Genomic DNA, 27,368 nt, shown 5'->3' with positions numbered 1-27,368 from the left:
TTTTTCGTTCATATGGTCATTGTTGGTTTGCACAGAGTAAGTTTGTAAGACAGCACGCGGTCACTGACTAACAACGGTGCCACCATAAAGATCAGCATCTTTATTTATTTTAAAGGGTATGACAGAAGCACCAAACGTTTTGTAAAAATAAATGAACTTGATCCCACAAAGCTGGCCTACTTCAACATGTCTGTAAAACTCTCTCATCCCACTGGTTTCAACTTCACCACGAAGGAAGAAGAAACTTCATGATTGGATGGACAATGAGCCTCGCAGCTGATCAAAGGGTGTGCGTGGTGCAACAGCAAAATATACACCCCTGAGAAAACCGCAAGAATAAGCAAGAACAAAGGCCGTGATCTCGGCGATTTCCCTTCAAAACAAAAGTCCCGCAATGAATATGGTAAAAACATTTATAGAAATGGTCAAATGTTATTAGGAAATGTTAGCAGACTTAGAATGTTGTTTAACAATATCAAAAAAGGTAAATTAGCTTGAATGCAGTATGTTCTTCATATTGGACATACATAATTGCCTGAACGTTGTGTCGCAGTAAAGGAGGGCGGGGCGTCCAGTCCACTCAGGAGCATTTCTAATGTCCAAATCCACAGTTTACACAGCAATGAGTGTCGCTTCTCATGTTGCGGCACTTAAAGATTGGCCAATCAGCTTAATTCAATTGTGTTTTTCATATTGGTTATACAGTGATTTCGGAAATTATTCAGAGCTCTTCACTTTTTCCACATTTTGTTACGTTACAGCCTTACTCTAAAATGTATTAAATAGTTTCCCCCCCCCATCAATCTACACACAATACCCCATAATGACAAAGCAAAAACTTTGACATTTTTGCAAATGCATAAAAAAAAAAAACCCTGAAATATCACATTTAAATAAGTATGCCGACCCTTTACTCAGTACTTTGTTGAAGCACCTTTGACAGTGATTACAGCCTCGAGTCTTCTTGGGTATGACGCTACAAGCTTGGCACCCCTGTATTTGGGGAGTTTCTCCGATTCTCCTCTGCAGATCCTCTCAAACTCTGTCAGGTTGGATGGGGAGCGTCGCTGCACATTTTTTCAGGTCTCTCCAGAGATGTTCGATCGGGTTCAAGTCCGGGCTCTGGCTGGGCCACTCCGGGACAATCAGAGACTAGTCCCGAAGCCACTCCTGCGTTGTCTTGGCTGTGTGCTTAGGGTCATTGTCCTGTTGGAAGGTGAACCTTCACCCCAGTCTGAGGTCCTGAGTGCTCTGGAGCAGGTCTTCATCAAGGATCTCTCTGTACTTTGCGCCGTTCATCTTTCCCTCAATCCTAACTAGTCTCTCAGTCCCTGAAAAAACATCCCCACAGCATGATGCTCCCACCACGATTCACCATCGGGTTCTTGGTTCCCTGCCTGACCAAGGCCCTTCTCCCTCAAGAAGGGCCTTGGTTCCAAATTTGGTGGTTCCAAACTTCTTCAATTTAAGAATGATGGAGGCCACTGTGTTCTTGGGGACCTTCAATGCTGCAGACAATTTTTGGTACCCTTTCCCAGATATGTGCCTCGACCCAATCCTGTCTCGGAGCTCTCAGGACAATTCCATCGACCTCATAACATGGTTTTTGCTCTGACATGCACTGTCAACTGTAGGACCTTATATAGACAGGTGTGTGCATTTCAAAATCATGTCCAATCAATTTAATTTACCACAGGTGGACTTTAATCAAGTTGTAGAAACATCTCAATGATGATCAATGGAAACAAGATGCACCTGAGCTCAATTTCGAGTCTCGTAGCAAAGAGTCTGAATACTTATACCTTATTTACATATCTGTTTTTTATTTTTAATACTTTTGCAAAAAATTATAAAAACACAAATACAAAAAGTTTGCATGGTGACCCTGTATCCTATATCCCTGGAGACTATATGGTACAATATAGCACTTTGCAGGAAAAAATATTGACTGTGTCCATATAACCAGAGTCCAGTCTAAACTTTTGTATTGTAACTTTAACTCTCTGCTGACTGACTAATTCAGGACTATATCTTAATTACAAAGGAATAAATGAACTATTTTAGCTTACTCTTTGTTAATTTCCAGTGTAAAATATAACACTATTCCATACCAGACTTGCACTCTTGGCTTGCCTTATAATGGGATGCCAAAACTCTACTATTAAAAAATAAATTTTGACCAAATTTCATATTCACAAATGTAAATTTACAAACAAAAAAAACACATTTTCTTACCTTGCAAAAAGAAATTGAACTGTATTTTAAGACAATTAAATACTCTACTAACAAAAAATCTGTTACAATAATGAGTGTATGTATGTCCCTTAAAGTCCTTGTGTAATGTGATATTGTACCCCCTAGTCCAATTGTCCATTGTATATTATTTATATATACTTGTGTTCCCACATGTACTTCCTGTATTGATTTGTTGTTAATAAAAATAGAAGTGCTCCTGGGTAGAATGGGCCCCCCTTTTACTGCGATACAACATACAGAAAATTGTGTACGGTGCAATAAATGATAGGACTACACACACAATAAACAGAGTTTACCATTAAAAAACAACATAATATCTCATAGAAATACTTTTTTCGACCTAATTATTAATTTACTACGGATGGAGGACGGGACTGCTATTCTGCACGATTCCCACAGATCCGTTACCCGGAAGTACTTAGTTATTTTCTTCCTATTTCACAGTAGTAAAATGAATGCGCGACAGTTGAATTTGACAAACAAAACCGTTCCTATACCTCACTGAACAAAACACTGTTTGCGTTTTCTATGGCGGTTGTAACGGTTCCGTTTGCGTTGTCGATTTGAAACTGGTTAGGGAATGAAGAAAATGTAATGCATGGTACGTTATTCATATGGAGAGAATGCTAGGGTGATTTCTGTTCGGCAATGCCAGTGTGTTCATCTAACGTAGTTGAAGAAGTTTCAAATCTTCTGATTGACGGTCAGTGGTAGTAGCTAGCTTTCTCAGGTGGTTAACTCGACAACTGTTGGGGCAATGACTTCCAGAGGTAGAGGAACCCAAAAGTCAAATTTAACTGGTGCAAAAATAACTTCACGCAAGGTTATATCTTGTTATAAAGTCGGATACACCTGGAACCGAGGTGGAAGACTCAAGGAGTTGAGAATAAGGTGAGAAGTAGCCCCTCAAATAAACCAATTGGCCAGATGTAATTATTCAATCGACCATGACTAGAACTTGAAGGCTGTAACGGTAGTCTGTGTTGACTTGTTTAACCCCAGCACTAACACACCCGTTTATACTATACTGAGCAAAAATATAAACGTAAAGTGTTGGTCCCATGTTTCATGAACTTAAATACAAGTTTCTTGAACATTTTCATACGCACAAAAAGCTTATTTCTCAAATGTTGTGCACAAGTTTGTTTACATCCCTGTTAGTGAACATTTTTCCTTTGCCTAAAGAATCCATCCACCTGACAGGAAGCTGTTAAAATAGCATGATCATTACACAGGTGCACCTTGTGTTGGAGACAATAAAAGGCCACTGTAAAATATGCAGTTTTGTCACACAACACAATGCCACAGATGTTTTGAGGGAGCGTGCAATTGGCATGCTGACTGCAGGAACAACGGGCCTCACAACCGCAGACCATGTGTAACCACACCAGCCCAGGACCTCCACATCCGGTGTCTTCACCTGCAGGATTGTCTGAGACCAGTCACCTGAGCAGCTGATAAAACTGAGGAGTATTTCTGTCTGACTGGGCCTGGCTTCCCAGTGGATGGCCGTGGCGCCCAAGTGGGTGGGCTTATGCCCACCAATGGTTGCGCCCCTGCCCGTAAATGCAAAATCCATAAATTAGGGCCTAATGAATTAATTTAAATTGACTGATTTTCTTATATGAACTGTAACTCACTAAAATCATTGAAATTGTTGCACCTTAAGTTTACATTTTTGTAAAGTATATTTAAGGTATGTTTAGTGCTGGGCTGGAATAAAAGACTGCACACACAATGCCCCTCCATGACTCGAGTTGTCCATCCCTGAGATCAAACTCTGTCTTCTAGGCACCTTGCACGGAAGTTTCTCAAACTATGGATGCAGAAGACCTTTGGACGTGTTCATCCTTACAAAGCCAGGTGCACTTTCTCAGTCCTGTGGCGGAATAGCCAGATTACATCACTGCTTGAATTTAATGGATTACAATGTCAAATAGAGGGAAAATAACATTGGTAAAGGTCTTGATGCTATGCAGTACTTGACTTAGACTGAAATAGTTGTCCGTACTCATTTTGGGTGGATGTACTGTTTACATTTAGGTGCAGGAGCGCCAAAATACTTTTTAGCTAATATTGTATAAGAGGAACAGGAGCATAAGCAGTAGAACATTTAAGGTGCTGGTACTCCGCTCTGGTGAGCTCCTGCCCAAGTCAAGCACTGATGCTGTGAATATATCCACTGTGTGTAGCCTGAGTTCTCTAACTGGAAGATTATTACCTTCTCCAATCTCTAGGTCTCACCATCGCAGAGTGGTGCTACAGCGGGCTCAGGGGGGCTGGAAGGATGAGTGGTGGACAGCCAGGAGGGAGTGGAGCCTCACAGTGAGGGCAGAGTGCCATTACAGGTCAGTGTCTGGCTCTAACCGCTGCTGCTCAGTTGTGGGGTGACGATACATGCCCATCAGTACTTACGGACAAAGTCTGTTGGTTGAAATTACGTTATTACAACCTTGAAATCTGGTTGTAATGACGTCATTGCAACCAGCTTTGCCTGCTGGGATGTACAGTGTGTTCAGAAAGTATTCATACCCCTTGACTTATTCCACATTTTGTTGTGCTAGACTGAATTCAAAATTGATTTTTTTTTAAATCGCACACATCTACACACAACACCCCATAATGACAACCTTAAAAATGTGCTTTTAGAATTTTTAGCAAATTTATTGAAAATTAAATACTTAACTCATTTACATAAATATTCACACCACGAGTCAATACTTTGTAGAAGCACCTTTGGCAGTGATTACAGCTTTGAGTCGTCTTGGGTATGTCTGTCAGCTTTGCACATCTGGATTTGGGGATTTTATCCCAGTCTTCCTTGCAGATTCTCACGCTCTGTTAAGGTAGATGGAGAGTGTCGGTGAACAGCAATCTTCATGTCTTTCCACAGATTTTCAATGCAATTCAATTCTGGGTCACTCAAGGACTTTAACATTCTTGTTCTGAAGCTATTCCAGCGTTGCTTTGGCTGCATGCTTGGGGTCATTGTCCTGTTGAAATGTAAATCTTCACCCTAGTCTAAGGTCATTTGTACTCTTTAGCAGTTTCTCATCAAGGATGTGCCTGTATTTGGAATTCATTGTTCCCTCTATCTTTAGTCTCACAGTCCCTGCCACTGAAAAGCATCCCCATAGCATGATGCTGCCACCACCATGCTTAACGGTAGAAATGATGTTAGACGGGTGATGGTCTGTGCCTGGTTTTCTCCAGACATAGCACTTTGCATTCAGGCCAAATAGTTCCATTTTTGTCTCATCAGACCACAGAATATTTTGCCTTATGATCTGAGTCTTTCACGTACCTTTTTGCAAACTACAGGTATGCAGCCCTTCCGTTTTCCTCAGGAGTGTCTCCCATCTGGCCACGCTCCCATAAAGCCCAGATTGGTGATGTGCTGTAGAGACTGTTGTCCTTCTAGCAGGTTCTCCCATCTCAGCCAAGGAACTCTGTAGTTCTGTCATTGGGTTCTTGGTCACCTCCCTGACCAAGGTCCTTCTTGCCCAGTTGCTCAGTTTGGTTTTACAGCCAGCTCTAGGCAGAGTCTAGGTAGTTCCATATTTTTTTAATTCCCTAACGATGGAAACCACTGTGCGCTTGTATACTTTCAACACTCAAATGTTTTATACCCTTCCCCAGATATGCCACATCACAATTCTATCTCGGAGATCTATGGACAGTTCCTTGGACTTCATGGTATAGTTTATGTTCTGACAACTGTGGTACCTTTATATAGACATGTGTGTTTCTAAATCATGACCAAACAATTGTATTGGCCACAGGTTGACTCCTTCACCCGTATATCTCAAGGATGATCAAAGGAAATTGGATGCACTGAGCTCAATTTGGCATGTCATAGAAAAGGGGTGTGAATACTTATGTAAATGAGACATTTCTGTATTTAATTTTCAACAAATTAGCAAACATTTTTATAAACATGTTTTCACTTTGTCATTATGGTGAATTGTGTGTGTATGGGTGATTTTTTTTTAATCCATTTTAATTCAGGCTGTAACACAACACAATGTGGAAAAGTCAAGGGTAGGTCTGTGGCAGTCATGAAATTTGTTCTGATTTAGAAAGGCCCATTATCAAAGGGGCAGGGGGAAAAATACATGTAATGCACTCGAATAGCGAATGGAAGCCGCGTGCTTTCCCACCTGTCTGTTTTGTAGGCTACTTCGGTTTTAAAGCGGGAGCATGTGCTTAATATGAGCAGCTGAGAAATATAAGAACACTTATTTCACTCCATGTATCAACCACTGTTTGAGGAGCATGCTCTCGCTGCCGGACAGGTGATATTCCACCCAAATTCTGTTTGCCATGGGCTCTTCAACCTTGTTCCTGCAGCTACCCAGTGCTTAATTTGGGAAACCAAGTGAAATCTGTTTGGGAACATCGTTAGTAACATGTTTTTGCAACAAAACATATTTCGCTAAACTGTTGACAGCCTGTCAGTACGCTCGAGAAAGGAATAAAGGAGAGAGGATTCTATATTCTGTATTGCTAAAGGTAATGTGTCACACAATAAATTATGAAAATATAATAACATTTCTATTACTAGGCTATTCAAAATCAAATACAAATTCACTAATTGTAGGCTAACTGTAAGTCGCCCTGCACAATCAATGAACAAACAGCATCGCCTAGGGCTATACGTTCTCTCCCAGACTCATGGATAGAAATGTTGGAGCGTAGCATAAGATAACCAGTCCATCCAGTATGCATAATAATATAGTCCACACTCAAAGGCTAGACCAATTATGTACCAAAGACATCTTAAATCAGTTTTGTTTTATGTTTTTCTGCCATGTGTAATATGTGGTAGGCTATGTATTGTATAATGGCACAATCATCATTTTTATTCAAAACATTTTTTGGGGGGGGAGGGGGCTTGGGCTCATAAGCCTATGCATATGCAAAAGCTCTAATATGCCTATGGGTGTTTTGAATTCATCTTTACCTTAGAAAGCGCTGTCCATTTCTTTTTGTTAGGCTTTGAAACAACATCCACAACAACCATGTTTTACACTGTTTCAACCTGCTGTTGAATTTCTTAATTCAAATTGATCATCACAGTGAGGTGAGTTTTAAAAGTATGATAGGTCTACTGTTTTGATGAGAAGTGTTTGATGTGATTTTTGATTTCATTTGCATCGATGTTAGAGGGACAATAGAGCCCCGAGTACAAGGCCAATAGGACCTCATGGTCGTTAGCAAGTTGGGTAGTACCAAAGCAAGTCCAGAGTACATAAAAGGAGCTTACCTTGACTCAATAGTCACATGGAATTTTACTGAGGTCATTACTGCCTGTGTGGCACTGCAACCTCCCTAGTCAAGGGGTATGAATACTTTCCGAAGGCGCAGTATGGCAGCCAACAATAGTTTGGCCAATGTGGAAACTAATGATGCTGTCTTTCCTGTGTTGTAGGTATTATCTGTATAACCAGGTGTTCCATGGCTGGCAGAGGTTTGTGTCTTTACAGAAGGAGGAGAGGAGGATATTCCAAAAAGCAACATGTTTTGGTATGGACTGGCTTGTGTGGTTTTGGTATTAATCTAGGTGAATGTCTCCCTCTGGAAAATGATGGACCCCAGCAGTAGTGGCTGCCAGGGCATGTTATGAGTTACAGCAGTAATTAGAGTTTCTCCTATATGCCAGCTGAGAGGTGGTGTCAGCGTGTGGCCTGGGACAGCTGGGAAGTGTACATCGAGATGAGGAGGATGAAACACAGGATGCAAGAATCTGCTCTTCAGTTCCGGAAACTCACAGCTCTACGGTGAGGCATTATGACTGATAAATGCTATTTTGTTTATTTATTTTGGATAACTTTGAATCAAGAACAATACACTGACTTGGAGGTTAGTGAACTTCCGGCATACACAGTCATTGCGTGACTGATTTATATATGATTGACCATTTGATTAAATGTAAGTGAAAGGGGAGGGGGCAGCCTGTGTTAATGCTTATGTGTTTCCCCCAATACAGTTGGATGTGGACTGTGTGGCAGACTGGGCTGCAGAGGAGATATGATGCCTGTGTTATGGAGGACCAAGCACTGCAGCACTGGGCTCTGACGCTACAGGGCAGAGTGAGTAGAGCACATCTGATACATCCCACACATATCCGTACCATTCCCCAGGTGTTGGTGAATTAAAATGTTACATTTTATTGGACTAACATCTAAGCTGGGGGTGGGGGGGAATTGTTTTAAAATGGTCATACCATGGATCATTTAGCTATTTCATTTTGAATTTTAGGACCCCTTTAGGTATCAAAAGGATATGTTAAATTATTTGATAAAATATCAAATGTGGCCTTTATAACTGTAGCCCATAGAAACGCATTGAATAACACATTCATAAATGGCAAAGACAGTCAAAAAATAAATAATAAGAAACAAGGTTTTGAAGTGTCCGTCCTATATCTAGGCGATAGAAGAAAGCTCAGGCAATATTAGTTTTTTTGACACATATTTAACCCTTTATTTTTGTTGGCACAAAACTCAAACCTCCATACTTCCATTCATTTGTATGGGTTACCTTCAGACAAGTCACGTGGAGGTCGTAGAGCAAAATGGAGAACGCCATCGTTAGAGTCTCCGCTTTCCATAGAGTGGTCCAAATAGTTTCTAGGCCGAACTATTTTCGTGAGAAGACCGATTTTCAGAATGTCTCATGGTCTGACAAACACCGCTGTAGCTCTGCCACCTTCCAACACAGATGCGGAAGGCCGACAGAGGCGGATGCAGTGGATTGAGATGCAGCCCATGTAAAAAAACCTACATCTCTAGTTTAAACTGACGGATTTTGATGGGGATTTTTTCAATTAAATTACTTAGATTGACGCATGGGTGCGTCAACAGACTCTTAAGGATTTGAACATGTATGTTTGTTGTGTCTTAGGCATGGCTTCAGTGGAGAGAAGTGTACATGCTCGCCTGTAGTTGGAGAGAGAGGGAGTCCAAGGCTTCACTGCACTACATTCATGGGATGCAAAGAAAGGCACTTTGTGGCTGGATCAGCTATGTTCACCTCCGCCAAGCTAAGAGGAAACCACAAGGTCCCATCTTCTGTTAATCTGTTTATCATATGTACTGTTGGTCTTCTGTCACAATCATTGGACATTCATGGTCTAGGATTAAACTCACACTTATTCAGAAACATACTGTATATTGACAAATTTTGATAATTTTAGATGGTCTCAAAAACAACACCAAACTCTCAAATCCTCTAGAACTTCCAGTGAAAAACACTACTTCTGTTGTCATTATCCTTCTTATATAATTGTTTACCTCCTGTGTTTCAGATGTTGCAGTGCGAGCCTGGCAACTCCAGTTGGTCAGGAGGTATTGGTTTGTGTGGAAAAGTGGACTACAGAGCAGACAGAGAGAGGTGGACAGAGGGCAGGCTTCTTATAGACTGGCACAACGCAGCACACAGCGCAGGGCACTGGAGCGCTGGAGACACTGTATCCTACTACACACACACTCATTGTAAAACACCAGGGCCTGGTGTGGAGTCACACACTACTACAAGAACAGCATAAGGCAATTCTCGACTTTTCTCATCTACTGCAACATCATACTTCTCTGAATTTATTTGAACATTTCCTGAGCTCCTGTGCAGACAGGAGGATGTGCATGCAGGAGTCTGAAAGAGACCAGGCTGCAAGTCAACACCAACACCGCCATCTACTGGTAAGATGGAGGAGCACTGATCTGATGAATACCATGTACCATAGAGCAGTGTTTCCCAACCCTGGTCCTCCAGTACTCCCAACAGTACACAGTTTCATTGTAGCCCTGGACAAACACAACTCATTGAGGGCTTGATGATTAGTTGACAAGTTGAATCAGAATCAGATGTGCATGTCCGGGGCTACAATAAAAATATGTACTGTTTGGGGTACTTGAGAACTGGAGTTGGGAACCGCTGCCAAAGAGTATTCCTTAATTCTCTCACTCCAACTTGTTCTGTCTACTACAGCTCACTGGATTGAGAAGTCTGACCCTCAATGTCACTCGGAGCAAAACTTATCGTCTCAACAAGAACATCGCTGTCCAGCATCATCATCACACTGTAACTGTTATTATACTGTAGCTAATATCTATGAAGTCACCCAGCATTAGTATCATTACAATTGTTCTAGCAGTACAGAGTAAGTATGACACCCGATTCATGTTTTTCAAACAACATTTCTGTGTGTGTTTTCTGTAGGTAACATGCAGATATTGGAGACTCTGGCAGCAACGTCTTGAGGAAGCTGAAGATCAGGGACTTCAGATGCAGATGCAGATGGCACTGACCTGCCACAGGTACACACACACACACACACACACACACACACACACACACACACACACAGACATACATATACACACAGTTATGAATTGATGATACACTCGTATATTAGTAATGCAATTTCTATGATACATGTTTTTCTGATCTCATTAATGGCTTCTTTTGACAGTATTTCACTGCAGAGGAATTTCTTGCGCCACTGGAGAGAGCAGCTTGTTGAGCACAGACACTTGCAGGTACACCCACGCGTACACATGTGCACACACACACATACACTCTTACATTCCACTCATTGGCATTGTGTGTACTGTGTGTGGTTTTAGGGGCTGGAGCGTCGTGCTGAGGCCTGGTTTGCTGACCACATCTTTCCACAGTGTCTTGACTCATGGGTTGAGTTTACCTGCCAGAGGAGACAGCATAGGGAGAGGACAGAGATGGCACAACTCCATAATCAGTGAGTTCCATCCTGTTTCTGACCTAGTGATGATCTAGGATCAGGTGTCACTTGTCTGATCCTAGATCAGCACTACTACTATAAGAGGCTTTGTGGCCGATTTAGACTGATGCACATGTGTAACAAGGTTTGTGGGTGTTGCTCTCTTGCACACATTGAATACATTTAAATCAACCCTAGAAAACTCACACTGGGTGGCATACCAATTTGATCAGGGAGTGTTTCTTCAATTGGATTTTCTGTTCATTTCTCTAAAGCAATCCCTTTAAATACGGGTAACATTCATTTGAATTTGATTGGCACAACATTAGAATGCGTTCAGAATGGAGATCAATGAAAGATAGTTATACGAACATATGCATATTTATCATAGTTTTAGAACACAATATGTATAATTAAGGAAGTTTTTATGAACCCTAGGCTACTTAATGGAAAAATAGGGTTTGGAGAGCCTTCAGGCAGGAAAGAAAAAAACGGTGGTTTGATTCATTCTGAAAATTGCCACATTCAGTTCTTCAACCCATGGTAATGTTGGAAGATGAATGTACATAGAATTATAATAGGGAGAACAGTGTACAGTAGTAGTATACCCTGGCCTGTTGCCCACGCTGACCATGGAACTGTGTGATGACACGGCCAAGCATTGCACCATGCGTCAGGTTCAAACAGTTACGGCTTGGGCTGTGCTTCATAATGATTTAATTAGCCAAAACATTTTTTACTTTAAATATGATCAACTATTATTAGTGTTCTTCAGCAACAACCACACGGACATGGCAGTGTTTACAGTGGAAGCAAATAAAGGTAAATGAAACAATGTAATGATACGAACTGTACCAACTGAAGGGAACTAACAGTAAATCGACAGTTGAATATGTGTGGCCAACTGACGGTCGATACTGATAGTGGCTAATATTTAACATGATAGAATAGTAGGAAACAGAAAGTTGGGGCATATAATTAAAACATTAGAGAGTGCGACTGTCATTGCGCAATGCTTAGGCCATACAATTAAAATTATGTATAAAGTCACAGCATTTTATACTTCACTGTGGGAAAGGGGCGGAAATATTATTATTATGCCTTTCAGTTTTCTTCCATGACTGGTTTCACATTAGTCTCCAGCAATCAGAAGGAAAAATCCTCAAACAATTGCTATTTATATGTACAATCCCCTTCCCAAACATATTACTCATTTACCTAGGTCTTATCAATAGTGATAGGCGAAAACATTTAAACAGTTACATATCTTTATATGTATTATTTTTTGTTGTTGTTGTTTGCTGTAGCTAGCGCTAATCAGCTGTACCAGCTCCAAAACTCTCGTATTTTCCATCCTATAGCTTGTTCTTCATCTTCTTTAAAAAAAAATGAGCCAACAGTTTTTCAGCACCTTTATTCCCATGACTAATAAAAATGTTATGTTTTAAGCTCTCTCTTGTGCCTCTGCAGCAAACATAGAGTAATATGTTTGGAGCATCAACTCGCAATATCAAATCACAATACATATAGAATTTTGAAAATAGGCATACATATTCTATGGGCACCTAAGTATCAATAGCTCTTATTAATTCATAAATTACAGTGCATGGAGCATGCTGTTATTTCTATCTGAAAAAGGAATGTAAGGCCTAGATGTTTTTCCACTTGGAACAGAGAGGTTCGCTAGACCTAGGGCCGTTGTGGTGACCGTATTACCACCACACAGACAGTCATGAGTCATGGCCGCAGTAAAATTCCATGTGACCGCTGTGTCATGGTAATCTCCTTTTATGCACTCTGGACATGCTTTGGTAGTACCCAACTTGCTAACTACCACGAGGTGCTAATGGCCTGGTACTCAGGGCTCTATTGTCCCTCCATCAGATCCTAATGGCCTGGTACTCAGGGCTCTGTTGTCCCTCCATCAGATCCTAATGGACTGGTACTCAGGGCTCTATTATCCCTCTAACCACTCTGACATCATTGCAAATGCCTTTGAAAATCACATCAAACACATCAGAACAGTAGGCCTATAGTACTTTTAAAACTCACCTCACTGTGATGATCAATTTGAAGAAAGAAGTTCAACAGCAGGTTGAAACATGGTTGTTGTGGATGTTGTTTCAAAGCATAACACAACAAAATCAACTGCGCTTTCTAAGGTCAGAATACCTGTAGAGAGAATTAAGTGTAACTCAGGTCTGAATTCCCCCCAATGTGAATAAGGCCCCTGGGCTACATTTAAGCAATAAGGCCCGAGGGGGTGTGGTATATGGCCAATATACCACGGGTAAGGGCTGTCCTAAGGCACGATTCAAAGCGGTGTGCCTGGAGTACCACACCCCCAAGGTGCCTTATTGCTATTATAAACTGGTTACCAATGTAATTATTATTAAAAAATAAATAATCACCTTTATTTAACCAGGTAGACTAGTTGAGAACAAGTTCTCATTTACAACTGTGACCTGGCCAAGATAAAGTAAAGCAGTTCGACACATACAACAACACAGAGTTACACATGGAATAAACAAACATACAGTCAATAATACAGTAGGAAAAAGTCTATATACAGTGTGTGCAAATGAGGTAGGATGAGGAAAGGCAATAAATAGGCCATGGTGGCGAAGTAATTACAATATGGCAATTAAACACTGGAATGGTAGATGTGCAGAAGATGAATGTGCAAGTAGAGATACTGGGGTGCAAAGGAGCAAGATGGATAAATAAATACAGTATGGGGATGAGGTAGTTGCATGGGCTATTTACAGATGTACAGGTGCAGTGATCTGTGAGCTGCTCTGACAGCTGGTGCTTAAAGCTAGTGAGGGAGATATGAGTCTCCAGCTTCAGAGATTTTTGCAGTTCGTTCCAGTCATTGGCAGCAGAGAACTGGAAGGAAAGGCGGCCAAAGGAAGAATTGGCTTTGGGGGTGACCAGTGAGATATACCTGCTGGAGCGCGTGCTACGGGTGGGTGCTGCTATGGTGACCAGTGAGCTAAGGCGGGGCTTTACCTAGCAGAGACTTGTAGATGACCTGGACCCAGTGGGTTTGGTGACAAGTATGAAGCGAGGGCCAGCCAACGAGAGGGTACAGGTCGCAGTGGTGGGTAGTATATGGGGCTTTGGTGACAAAACAGATGGCACTGTGATAGACTGCATCCAATTTGTTGAGTAGAGTGTTGGAGGCTATTTTGTAAATGACATCGCCAAAGTCGGTGATCGGTAGGATGGTCAGTTTTACGAGGGTTTGTTTGACAGCATGAGCGAAGGATGCTTTGTTGTGAAATAGGAAGCCAATTCTAGATTTAATTTTGGATTGGAGATGCTTAATGTGAGTCTGGAATGAGAGTTCACAGTCTAACCAGACACCTAGGTATTTGTAGTTGTCCACATATTCTAAGTCAGAACCGTCCAGAGTAGTGATGCTGGACGGGCGGGCAGGTGTGGGCAGCGATCGGTTGAATAGCATGCATTTTGTTTTACTTGCATTTAAGAGCAGTTGGAGGCCACGGAAGGAGAGTTGTATGGCATTGAAGCTCGTCTGGAGGTTAGTTAACTTCTATGGGCTACGTGGGACGCTAGTGTCCCACCTGCGGTACACAGCCAGTGAAATATCAGGGCGGCAAATTCAAAACAACAAAATCTCATAATTCAAATTTCTCAAACATACAACTATTTTACACCATTTTAAAGATACACTTGTCCTTAATCCAACCACATTGTCCGATTTAAAAAAGGCTTTACGGCGAAAGCATAAAGTTAGATTGTTAGGACAGAGCGTCAACAAGAAAAACCACACAGCCATTTTCCAAACAGGAGAGGGGTCGCAAAAAAACAGAAATACAGCTAAAATGAAGCACTAACCTTTGACGATCTTCATCAGATGACACTCCTAGGACTCAATGTTACACAATACATGTATGTTTTATTCGATAAAGTTCATATTTATATCCAAAAACCCCATTTTACAATATTTTGCCTCCAAAACTTCCGGTGAATAAGCACAACAATTTACAAAAATACTCATCATAAACGTTGATAAAATATTAAACTGTTATTCAAAGAATTATAGATAAACATCTCCTTAATGCAACCGCTGTGACAGATTTCAAAAAAGCTTCACGGGGAAAGCACACTTTCCAATAATCTGAGTACGGCGCTCAGAAAAATACATCAGGCAATACAGATACCCGCCATTTTGGAGTCATCTAAAATCATAAATAGCATTATAAATATTCACTTACCTTTGATGATCTTCATCAGAAGGCACTTCCAGGAATCCCAGGTCCACAATAAATGTTGTTTTGTTCGATAAAGTCCATAATTTATGTCTAAATACCTCCTTGTTGTTTGTGCGTTCAGTAAGCTACTCCAAATGTAGGAAACGCGCCGAAAATTTCACGACGAAAAGTCAAAAAAGTTCTATTTACGTTCATAGAAACATGTCAAACGTTGTATAGCATCAATCTTTAGGGCCTTTTTAACATAAAACTTCAATAATATTCCAACCGGACGATTCCAATGTCTTGAAAAACGTATGGAACACAGCTACCTCATCACGTGAATAAGCGCCAATGAACTCATGTCATTTTCTGAGTCACCAACTTCCCGGCCTTCTTGTTCGCTCTCTGTTCACTGCAAAAGCCTGTAACAAGGTTCTAAAGACTGTTGACATCTAGTGGAAGCCTTAGGAAGTGCAAAATGAACCCTAAGTCACCGTGTGTTAGATAGGCAATGACTTGAAAAGACTACAAGCATCAGATTTCCCACTTCCTGGTTGGATTTTTCTCAGGTTTTTGCCTGCCATATGAGTTCTGTTATACTCACAGACATCATTCAAACAGTTTTAGAAACTTCAGAGTGTTTTCTATCCAAATCTACTAATAATATGCAAATATTTGACCCTGGGCCCGAGTATTAGGCAGTTTACTCTGGGCACACTTTTCATCCGAAATCGAAAATACTGCCCCCTATACCCTAAAAAGTTAACACGGTGTCCAAAGGAGGGCCAGAGGTATACAGAATGGTGTCGTCTGCGTAGAGGTGGATCAGAGAATCACCAGCAGCAAGAGCGACATCATTGATGTATACAGAGAAAAGAGTCGGCCCGAGAATTGAACCCTGTGGCACCCCCATAGAGACTGCCAGAGGTCCGGACAACAGGCCCTCCGATTTGACACACTGAACTCTATCAGAGAAGTCGTTGGTGAACCAGGCGAGGCAATCGTTTGAGGAACCAATGCTGTTGAGTCTGCCGATAAGAATGTGGTGATTGACAGTCAAAAGCCTTATCCAGGTCAATGAATACGGCTGCACAGTAATGTCTCTTATCGATGGCGGTTATGATATCGTTTAGGACCTTGAGCGTGACTGAGGTGCACCCATGACCAGATTGCATAGTGGAGTGAAACCAGATTGCATAGTGCATAGTGAAACCAGATTGCATAGTGGAGAAGGTACGGTGTGATTCGAAATGGTCAGTAATCTGTTTAGCTTGCCTTTCAAAGACCTTAGAAAGGCAGGGTAGGATAGATATAGGTCTATAGCAGTTGGGGTCTAGAGTGTCTCCCCCTTTGAAGAGGGCGATGACCGCGGCAGCTTTCCAATCTTTGGGAATCGCTGACGATATGAAAGAGGGGTTGAACAGGCTAGTAATAAGGGTTGCGACAATTTCGGCAGATAATTTTAGAAAGAGAGGGTCCAGATTGTCTAGCCCGGCTGATTTGTAGGGGTCCAGATTTTGCAGCTCTTTCAGAACATCAGCTATCTGGATTTGGGTGAAGGAGAAATGAGGGAGGCTTGGGCGAGTTGCTGTGGGGGGTGCAGGGCTGTTGATCGGGGTAGGGGTAGCCAGGTGGAAAGCATGGCCAGCAATAGAAAAATGCTTATTGAAATTCTTAATTATAGTGGATTTATTGGTGGTGACAGTGTTTCCTAGCCTCAGTGCAGTGGGCAGCTGGGAGGAGGTGCTCTTATTCTCCATGGACTTTACAGTGTCCCAGAACTTTTTTGAGTTTGTGCTACAGGATGAAAATTTCTGCTTGAAAAAGATAGCCTTAGCTTTTCTAACTGCCTGTGTATATTGGTTCCTAACATCCCTGAAAAGTTGCATAACACGGGGGCTATTCGATGCTAATGCAGAACGCCACAGGATGTTTTTGTTCTGGTCAAGGGCAGTCAGGTCTGGAGAGAACCAAGGGCTATATCTGTTCCTGGTTCTACATTAGTTGGGATGTGGCATGCTTATTTAAGATAGTGAGGAAGGAACTTTTAAAGAATAACCAGGCATCCTCTACTGACGGGATGAGGTCAATGTCCTTCCAGGATACCCGGGCCAGGTCGATTAGAAAGGCATGCTCGCTGAAGTGTTTTAGGGAGCGTTTGACAGTGATGAGGGGTGGTCGTTTGACCGCAGACCCATTTCGGATGCAGGCAATGAGGCCGTGATCGCTGAGATCTTGGTTGAAAACAGCAGAGGTGTATTTGGAGGGCAAGTTGGTTAGGATGATTTCTATGAGGGTGCCCGTGTTTATGGATTTGGGGTTGTACCTGGTGGGTTCATTGATAATTTGTGTGAGATTGAGGGCATCAAGCTTAGATTGTAGGATGGCCGTGGTGTTAAGCATGTCCCAGATTAGGTCACCTAGCAGCACGAGCTCAGAAGATAGATGGCGGGGCAATCAATTCACATATGGTGTCCAGGGCACAGCTGGGGGCAGAGGGTGGTCTATAGCAAGCGGCAACGGTGAGAGACTTGTTTCTGGAAAGGTGGATTTTTTTAAACTAGAAGCTCGAATTGTTTGGGTACAGACCTGGATAGTAAGAAAGAACTCTGCAGACTATCTCTGCAGTAGATTGAAACACCGCACCCTTTGGCAGTTCTATCTTGTCGGAAGATGTTATAGTTAGGGATGGAAATTTCAGGGGTTTTGGTGGTCTTCCTAAGCCAGGATTCAGACACGGCTAGGACATCCGGGTTGGCAGAATGTGCTAAAGCAGTGAATAAAACAAACTTAGGGAGGAGGCTTCTAATGTTAACATGCATGAAACCAAGGCTTTTACGGTTACAGAAGTCAACAAATGAGAGCACCTGGGGAGTAGGAGTGGAGCTAGGCATTGCAGGTCCTGGATTAACCTCTACATCACCAGAGAAACAGAGGAGAAGTAGGATAAGGGTACGGCTAAAGGCTAACAGAACTGGTTGTCTAGTACGTTCGGAACAGAGAGTAAAAGGAGCAGGTTTCTGGGCGTGATAGAATAGATTCAAGGCATAATGTACAGACAAAGGTATGGTAGGATGTGAGTACATTGGAGGTAAACCTAGGCATTGAGTAATGTTGAGAGAGATATTGTCTCTAGAGACGTTTAAACCAGGTGATGTCACTGCATATGTGGGAGGTGGAACTAAATGGTTGGTTAAGGCATATTGAGCAGGGCTAGAGGCTCTACAGTGAAATAAGACAATAATCACTAACCAGGACAGTAATGGACAAGGCATATTGATATTAGGGAGAGGCATGCGTAGCTGAGTGATCATAGGGGTCCAGTGAGTGGTTGGGCTGGCTGGAGACACGGTGATTCAGACAGCTAGCAGGCCGGGGCTAGCAAGCTAGCAGAAGGCCCTTAGAAGGACGTCGCGACGGAGGAAAGTCTGTTTTAGCCTCCGCGTGCAGTGATGTCGATAGACCAGTCGTGATGGATTAGTAGAGTTCCGAGTCGCAGAAGGGTCCAAGTCCAATTGGCAAAATAGGTATAGTGGCCCAAGAAATTGTCCGATGGATCTATTCAGCTAACAGTCCAATATGCTTTAGACAGCTAGTGGTCCACGGCTAGCAGCTAGCGGGCCACGGCTAGCAGCTAGCGGGCCACGGCTAGCAGCTAGCAGGCCGCGCATAGCAGGCTAGCAGATGGGCATTCAGGGGACGTCGCGGCGTAGGGACCAGTTGAGTACCCCCTCGAGCAGGTTACGTCGGTAGTCCAGTCGTGAAGGATTGGCGGGGTTCCGTGCCCCATACCGGCAGTAGAAGGGGTTCTGGGTATTGTAGCCCAGGGGTGGCTGATGGGCCTCTTCAGCTAGCCGGGAGAATGGGCCTAGCATGGGCTAGCTCCAGGCTAATTGGTGCTTGCTTCGGGACAGACGTTAGCCAGGAGTAGTCACTCGGATTGCAGCTAGCTAGCTGTGATGAAAAGGTTCAGAGCTTGCGGTAGGAATCCGGGGATATGGAGCGAAAATACTTCCGGTATGCTCTGGTTTGAGTCGCATTGTACAAACTGGCGAGAGCATTCCGAGCTAAAGGTTAGCCGATGACTGCTAGCAGTGGTTAGCTGACTACTAGCTAGTAGCTAGTGAGCTGGCTAGCTTCTGTTGGGGGATTCCGATTCTGAGGTAAATAAAAATACTTTAGAAAAAACAGATCCACACCACATTGGGTGAGGCGGGTTGCAGGAGAGTATTTTGAAGTTGAGGTTTAGAAAAATAGAAAAAAGATATGCGAAGAAAAAGATATAGAAAGATATATACATGGGACACGACGAAGGACAAAGACATCTGACTGCTACGCCATCTTGGATAGAAGAGCAGTAAAAAGAAATGTTTTGTCATACCCGTGGTATACGGTCTGATATACCATGGCTGTCAGCCAGTTTATAATTATGAACAACATACAGTTAGCCTTGTGAGGATGACGTTTATGTTAGTGTGTCACCCACTCTAACCCTCTGTAGGCAGCATCAGTACACTTGGGCCTTCTATACCTGGTGGGGACGTTCAGAGGAGAGGAAGGAGCAGAGACTGGCTGAGAGGATGGTAAAATCCACAGTCACAATACACACCACTCAAAGATATACATACAACACACCGTCATGGTACAGACAAACAGCCGAAGAGGGCCCACCTGTCTTGCCCTTTAGGCCTTGCTGCATGAGGAGAGGTCGTGTTTGATGAGAGCCTGGGACCACTGGCAGCGGAGGGCGAGGCAACAACAGGAGGAGAGGGAGAAGCAGAGAGCCTCTGACATACTGTACCACCGTACTCTAGTCCACAACACACTCAGCCAGTGGAAGGACAATGTCACTGTGATCCGGGACAGGTACTGTACCACTGGCAGTTCACTGAAATATCAGTGAGGATCAATACAACTTTTATTGTAAACGCTGACTGTTTGGGACCAACCTGTTCAGAAAGAAGTAGACAAGTGTGAGGTTATTCCTCTTTTCTTTTTTTGGGGGGGGCCCATCCCCCAGCCCCCTATCCGGAGGACAAAGGTCATTTTGTTTTTCATTTGTTTTTTTAACAGCTATTTTTTTTTACATATACATTATTCATATATTTTACATGCATGGTACATTTATACACAGTATTACATGACAGAAATATCGTTTCATATACACATTAAAAGGTACTCCGACATATACGGTATACATGATATAGGATGTTTTCAGTCCTAACTATTACAGATTATGAGCTTTCTTAACAGGAGATTATTCTTAACTGGATTTGATTGACAATTGAAGACCCTTTGAGATTTTGGCTTAATCCTTCATGTATATGTGTGTTTGGTTTGTATATTTGTGTTTTTTCGTATGTATCTCATAAGGCGAAAACGAGAGGAGCAGGCAGGTCGACATGGTGATGTGCGTTGTGTGAGACGCGCCCTGAGTGGCTGGAGTGAGGTACAGCATCTTGCCATACATAATCTACCATTAGCCATGCTGTAATGTTTGGTTTGTCCAGAGTAATTAACCCACATTGTGTCTGTCTCTGTCTGTCTGATGTGTCAGTATGTCCAGCACAGAACAGAGAAGAACAGCAGGCTGGATCAGATGGACAGTTACTATGAACACAGACTTCTCAAACACACTTTACAGGCCTGGAAGGTACAACAGACCTCACATTAACTGTAATAAATTACACAAGTCTACACTTATATTGGTGTGCTTTGAAAACTGGCACAGCAACAGTTAATTTGGTAATCGTGCATCTTCTGACCTGCTTGGTACACACGGAATGGGCTCTGGTTTGTTGGTTTGTGTGTCCCCTGTGGTACGTGCTGTAATCTCTTTGCCTATCACCCGTAGGAGCATCTCCTCCAAAGACAGCAGGTCTATGAGCATGTAGAGGAGCTCTACAGTCGACATCAGAAACACTTCCTCAGGTATCAACCTACATAAGTCCGTCTCTATTCCTCTTTATCCACAGTCTCTTACTTGTAATATTGATTTTGCAATATTTCTAACTGACACTTGTATTATGTGTTCCCAGGAGGATTCTGTGTGTGTGGAAGGAGAATGTAGCCCTGTTGGCAGCAGCCAGCAGCAGAGAGAAGAGAGCAGAGAACCACTACCAGCACTGCGTTCAGGTTAAGGTATTGGAGCTGCTGTAAGACCTATCTATTGCTTCATATGTTACCAAGGCTGATTCCGTGGCTATAACTTCTGCTCACCCACAAATGTGCCTAATTTATTTTCCTATAGGTGCTGTTAGGATGGAGGAAAGCCACATCTTGTGCAGTGTCAAACCGTCACCAGCAGAGAGAGGCAGTGAGCAAGGCTCAGACTCACATGGATAAAGGTAGAGAAATACTTTACTAAGTTTGAGTTCTCATTAAACATGTGAAGTTCTAACTATGGCTCCAATTCTTAGTGAAGCAGATGGAGACAAATTGTTCATTATTCAATGCTATTTTCTGTTAGATCATTCTCCCGGCACATTGAATAAAGCCTCCATTGACATGTGTAGTCTATTGCCATCATTTTCTATGTCTCAGTGCGGCAGGAGTCGACTTTCAGGAGATGGAGGGAGCGAAGCAGAGAGGTTGTGGAGGACAGTATAGGCATGGAGAAAGCCAAAAGGCACCACCACCACTCACTTCTCTGCAGAACATTCAGATCATGGACTATGTACCAGCAGCAACAGCAGAGCTACAAGGTAGATGGATACTACATTTGGTCCTGTGTTTGAGTCTGCAGTGTGCTATTTGATACATTCTGATCCTAGGTAGGTTGGTGTTAGTATTGTGTTGTTTATGTGGTCCTTCTCTAGGTGATGAAAGGGAGAGGCCACTTGCTGCTGAGACAGAAGACATGCCAGCTCTTCTTTGCACGCTGGAAAATTGTGGTGAGCTTATTGCTGTTTTAACATGCTTATTTCAAATATTAAAGGCCTCCTTGATAAGATTTGCGTGAACTTTTGTTCAAGTCACTTTTAAATACATTGATGGAATTGAAAAAAAGTATTTTCTGATGTTTACTGTCTTAAAGGCCAGATTATTTTATTATATAAACTTTCAATGGTAAGTCTGTAAGCCTCTGATTGTCTTGGTGAACTCCTGGCTGTTATCTGACTAAGTGTGCTGTTCTCCTCTGGTCCTGGCCTGCACAGCTACAGCACAGAAGGAGAGAGGCTGAGCAGACAGAACTGGCCCTCTGGCATTGGTCCCTCAGTCTGCAGGCCAAGGTAATACCTGGACACACATACTTCACTGGCAGCTGGCCTTCAGCCCAACTTAAAACACAGGAGATATTATCCCTCTCTCTCTGTTTGTCTGTAGTGGAGGAATTCTGTCTCCTGCATGACTACTGCTGACCCTGTGGATGTATAGCCTGGGTCCCGATCTTTTTGTGCTGTCTTGCCAATGATCATTGGAGTTAGCAAGACCGCACAATCAGATCTGTGACCAGGCTGGTGCGTGTAAAGTCCTCATTGATGATATCCAGGCCACAGCTAGAATAAAGGAAATGGAAGTGAAAACATACAGTAGACTCTATAGACATAATGAATGAGACGCCCCCCCGGTGAATAGTGGAAACATATAGAAGAGTGAAGACTCATCAGACATACTGAATGAGACGTCTGATCCCTTGGTGTGTCCTGATCCAGGTGCTGGAGGCCTGGAGGCTGTGGGTCACAGAGCAGAACAGAAAGCAGGAAAGGCTGGCCCAGGCTGCCCAGTTCTATAGAGATCAGCTGCTGAGGGAAGGAGTGGCCCACGTCCTCACATACGCCGCTCACATGGGCAGCTTCAGCACCAACATAGCACTGCACAGCCAGGAGCAGGTGTGTGTGTGTGAGCACTTGCTGTGTTTGATTATCTGATAGTATGTCTGCCTGCCTGAATGTCTGTGTGTGGAACTGGATCAAGCCCGTCTTGTCTGTGATCTACAGAGCTTGCGGCGTCTCCAGAGGGTGGTGCTGCGTTGTGCCATGCAGTGGAAACAGCGGGCCCTGAGTGGACCACACAGGGCGAGACTGCCTAGAGCGACAGCAGTGTCCCCCAAGAAGAGTGTGACCTTCTGTTTACCCAGCCCTGACCCAGAGTGCCGCACCCACAGCTGTACACAGACCCAGAGTGGCATAGTGGAGCAGAGAGCAGGAGACGGCATCCTCAACCACCTGTAAGTGGGCACAGTTACTATGCAAACATCAGGCCCTAAACATTATGGGAGGGTTTTCCAGATACCAATTAAGAGTCCTGGACTAAAAAGAATGCTCTATGGAGAATCCCCATACAAATCACTTTTTTTGTCCAGAACAAGGCTTAATGTGTGCCTGGGAAACTATGTCTCTAATTCTTATGCTCAGTCTTACAGCAGCTCTATAACTGTGTGCAGGGTGGCGGTGCGTGCTTCTAGACTGCAGCCACGGCGGCCTAGAGATCTGCTTGACTCCCCGGTCAAAGAGCTGCTCCCACCTACAGCTCCTCTACATCAAAGACCCAGTCCTCTTCCACATCAAATAAAGGTCCCAGTGACAGCGAACCTTCACCCTGCTGCAGCCTCCCTCCCCATCTCTCCCATACGGTCACACCCAGCTCCCCATCTCAGTTTCCCAACAGCCCCACATCATGGATCACTAGGCCAGGAATTACTCCTGCCCCCCTCCTCATTCATGGCCACCCACACTAAGGTAAGTTACTATATTTCAAAAACACATGTAAAGTCATTTTACTGTGTGTTTTCAATGAGATTTCTTTATACAATATCTGTTTTTTAGGTGAGGCAGCCTAGTGGCTCATGGGAAAGTGACTCCTCACTACTGCCCCTCAATGAGTTCTCCACCCTCCATCAACAGCCAGAGTCTGATGGAGAAGATGTGTTAACTGAGGAGGAGAGTGTGGATCCCACTTTAGCCTGGACCAGAGAGCTGCTCAACATCCGCCTGGACATGCAGCGCTTCCAACAGGACCGCAAGCTACTTCAGTAAGGACTCACGATTAACATTTCTGATAATCTTGTTTATACATTCTAGTGGATTTAAGTGTGTGTGTGTGTAGGGCGTGGCGAAGACTTGAAGGAGTGTTGAGAAGCTGGCTGCAGACGAGTGGAAGTGAGGGAGAAACTGAGGAGAGTAATACAATCCGCAAAGAGTTGGAGCAGGTAAGACTTGAAGGTTGTGTCGTTTTACCGGCTGTTCACCAGTCCTTGAAGAAAACAAGAAGCAATATTTTTTTCATGTTTCCTATCCACTTATAGATTAATAACTAAATGGATGGCTTTGATTTAGCACGCATTCCTCTGGAGGTATCATTTCATTTGAGCCATAAATCTTCTGCTATGAAAACAAGAACATTCAAAAGTTACAACAGGTCAAGCGCATAATAACCATGCCATATCATGCAACAATTTTTCCTGTTATTTTGTGGTCATTCTAGATTAATTTCATGCTCTTTGTGTTGTCATTTACAGCTGGAGGAGCGTATTGGCAGGCTGTCTGCTGAGCTGGCAGAGCAAAAGCCTGTGATGATCCTCCACGCTGCCAGGATCCACAGGATAGAGAGTGTTCTCCTCCAAAGCAGCACAGGACAGGGTCTGGGACAGGCCATTCTCAGTAGGCCTCCAGAGCTACAGCTCATCACTCCACACTAGGTGACAGGACCAGGGCCGTCCCAGTGCCATGGAGGAGGAGGAGCACCGTAGACCTATATAAAGGAGCACAAGAACTTCTGATGAGACTACACCTGTCCATATTTTTTACATGTCATTCTCTACTGGTTGTTTTTATAGTATAAAACCATAAGAACAGAATTATTCAAAATAGATTTATGGAAATTCTTCAATTGTAGCTTTTGAATTTATTATCCTAATCTTGGTGAAAATCGGTTTGACAAAGAAAGAATGGCATGGCAAGACAGCTGTGTAAGATTTATGTTTGACTTGACTATGTTGTAATGGCCTTTATTATACTGTGAATTACATCATATGTTAGTGTGTTTTTACGTTATTTAATAAAATACTGCCTTCAGAAAGTATTCACAACCCTTGACTTTTTCTACATTCTGTTGCGTTAAAGTGGGATTAAATGGATGGGGTTTTTTTGTCAACGATCTACACAATTCTAACATTTGTAAAAAAGTCATATACAGTATCTTGATTAAATAAGTATTGAATATGTTAGAATCACCTTTGGCAGCGATTACAGCTGTGAGTCTTTCTGGGTACGTCTCTAAGAGCTTTCCACACCTGGATTGTGCAAAATCTTCCCATTTTTTAAATTTTATTTAACCTGGTAAGCGAGTTGAGAACAAGTTCTCATTTACAACTGCGACCTGGCCAAGATAAAGCAAAGCAGTGCGACACAACAACACAGAGTTACACATGGAATAAACAAGCCTACTGTCAATAACACAATCAGAAAAAAAAAGAAACTGCAAATGGCGTGAGGGAATAAATAGGCCATAGTAGCGAAGTAATTACAATTTAGCATTAACACTGGAGTGATAGATGTGCAGATGATGATGTGCAAGTAGAAATACTAGTGTGCAAATGAGCAGAAAAGTAAATAAAAACAGTATGGGGATGAGGTAGGTAGATTGGGTGGGCTATGTACAGCTGCAGCGATCGGTTACCTGCTCAGATAGCTGATGTTTAAAGTTAGAGAGGGAGATATGTCTCCAGCTTCAGCGATATTTGCAATTCGTTCCAGTCATTGGCAGCAGAGAACTGGAAGGAAAAGTGGCCATAGGAGGTGTTGGCTTTGGGGATGACCAGTGAGATATACCTGCTGGAGTGCGTGCTATGGGTGGGTGTTGTTATCGTGACCAGTGAGCTGAGATAAGGCGGAGCTTTACCTAGCATAGACTTAAACATAACACTTTGTATTCAGGACAAAAAGTGAATTGCTGTTTCACATTTTTTGTAGTGTTACTTTAGTGCCTTGATGCAAACAGGATGCATGTTTTGGAATATTTTTATTCTGTACAAGCTTCCTTCTTTTCACACTATCAATTAGGTTAGTATTGCGGAGTAACTACAATGTTGATCCATCCACAGTTTTCTCCTATCACAACCATTAAACTCATGAATTATTTTAAAGTCACCATTGACCTCATGGTGAATTCCCTGAGCAGTTTTCTTCCTCTTCGGCAACTGAGTTCAGAAGGACGCCTGTATCTTTTGTAGTGACTGGGTGTATTGATACACCATCCAAAGTGTAATTAATAACTTCACTATGCTCAAAGGGGTATTCAATGTCTGCCTTATTTTTTTACTCATCTACCAATGGGTGCCCTTCTTTGCGAGGTATGTTAAACACTATTATTCCACACAGAGTTCGTCCATGCAACTTATGTGACTTGTTAAGCAAATTCTTACACCTGAACTTATTGAGGCATACCATAACAAAGGGGTTGAATACTTATTGACTCAAGACATTTCAGCTTTTCATTTTTTGTTAATTTGTAAAAAATATAAAAATAAAAAAAACATAATTCCACTTTGACATTATGGGGTGTGTGTAGGCCAGTGACCAGAAATCTTTATGAATGCACTGTATATAAACTCAGCAAAAAAAGAAATGTCCCTTTTTCAGGACCCTGTTTTTCAAAGATAATTCGTAAAAATCCTCATTGTAAAGGGTTTAAACACTGCTTGTTCAATGAACCATAAACAATTAATGAACATGCACCCGTGGAACAGTCGTTAAGACACTAACAGCTTACAGACAGAAGGCAATTCAGGTCACAGTTATGAAAACTTAGGACACTAAAAGAGGCCTTTCTACTGACTCTGAAAAACACCAAAAGACAAATGCCCAGGGTCCCTGCTCATCTGCGTGAATGTGCCTTAGGCATGCTGCAAGGAGGCATGAGGACTGCAGATGTGGCCAGGGCAATAAATTGCAATGTCCGCACTGTGAGACGCCTAAGAGCGCTACAGGGAGACAGGACGGACAGCTGATCGTCCTCGCAGTGGCAGACCACGTGTAACAACACCTGCACAGGATCGGCACATGCAAACATCACACCTGCGGGACAGGTACAGGATGGCAACAACAACAGCCCGAGTTACACCAAGAACGCACAATCCTTGCATCCTTGCTCAGACTGTCCGCAATAGGCTAAAAGAGGCTGGACTGAGGGCTTGTAGGCCTGTTGTA

At 42.8% G+C, this 27,368-nt stretch overlaps 1 protein-coding gene across 3 annotated transcripts; it reads left to right on the top strand.

Moving 5' to 3' along the window:
- Positions 1-2,672: 2,672 nt before the first annotated feature.
- sfi1 (SFI1 centrin binding protein) lies at positions 2,673-25,242 on the top strand. 3 transcript variants are annotated; one of them, XM_014167871.2, is made up of 29 exons: positions 2,673-3,147; positions 4,048-4,119; positions 4,494-4,604; positions 7,688-7,782; positions 7,919-8,036; positions 8,246-8,348; positions 9,163-9,319; positions 9,566-9,727; positions 9,886-9,956; positions 10,246-10,338; positions 10,477-10,574; positions 10,730-10,796; positions 10,884-11,014; positions 19,721-19,802; positions 19,907-20,085; positions 20,593-20,668; positions 20,777-20,872; positions 21,074-21,150; positions 21,258-21,360; positions 21,470-21,566; positions 21,763-21,923; positions 22,038-22,112; positions 22,377-22,451; positions 22,875-23,051; positions 23,160-23,389; positions 23,606-23,900; positions 24,066-24,193; positions 24,268-24,370; positions 24,680-25,242. In XM_014167871.2, the coding sequence occupies exons 1-29, from the start codon at positions 3,014-3,016 to the stop codon at positions 24,857-24,859; spliced, it is 3,546 nt and encodes a 1,181-aa protein (XP_014023346.1). In that variant the 5' UTR covers positions 2,673-3,013; the 3' UTR covers positions 24,860-25,242. The 3 variants fall into 3 exon arrangements, with proteins under 3 accessions (XP_014023346.1, XP_014023343.1, XP_014023345.1); XM_014167868.2 differs by having other exon boundaries at positions 23,988-24,193; XM_014167870.2 differs by lacking the exon at positions 4,048-4,119 and having other exon boundaries at positions 23,988-24,193.
- The last annotated feature ends 2,126 nt before the right edge of the window (positions 25,243-27,368 follow it).

Source organism: Salmo salar, chromosome ssa22 (assembly GCF_905237065.1).
Source record: "Salmo salar chromosome ssa22, Ssal_v3.1, whole genome shotgun sequence".
NCBI classification, from domain to species: Eukaryota; Metazoa; Chordata; class Actinopteri; order Salmoniformes; family Salmonidae; genus Salmo; species Salmo salar.
This window is presented reverse-complemented; position numbering and strand designations above follow the sequence as displayed.

Coding starts and splice junctions, on each gene's coding strand:
- sfi1 (XM_014167868.2), top strand. CDS start 3,014: ATGACTTCCAGAGGTAGAGGAACCCAAAAGTCAAATTTAACTGGTGCA. Junction 10,797..10,883: donor TTGAGCACAGACACTTGCAG/GTACACCCACGC, acceptor GTGTGGTTTTAG/GGGCTGGAGCGTCGTGCTGA. Junction 21,567..21,762: donor TCAGACTCACATGGATAAAG/GTAGAGAAATAC, acceptor TCTATGTCTCAG/TGCGGCAGGAGTCGACTTTC.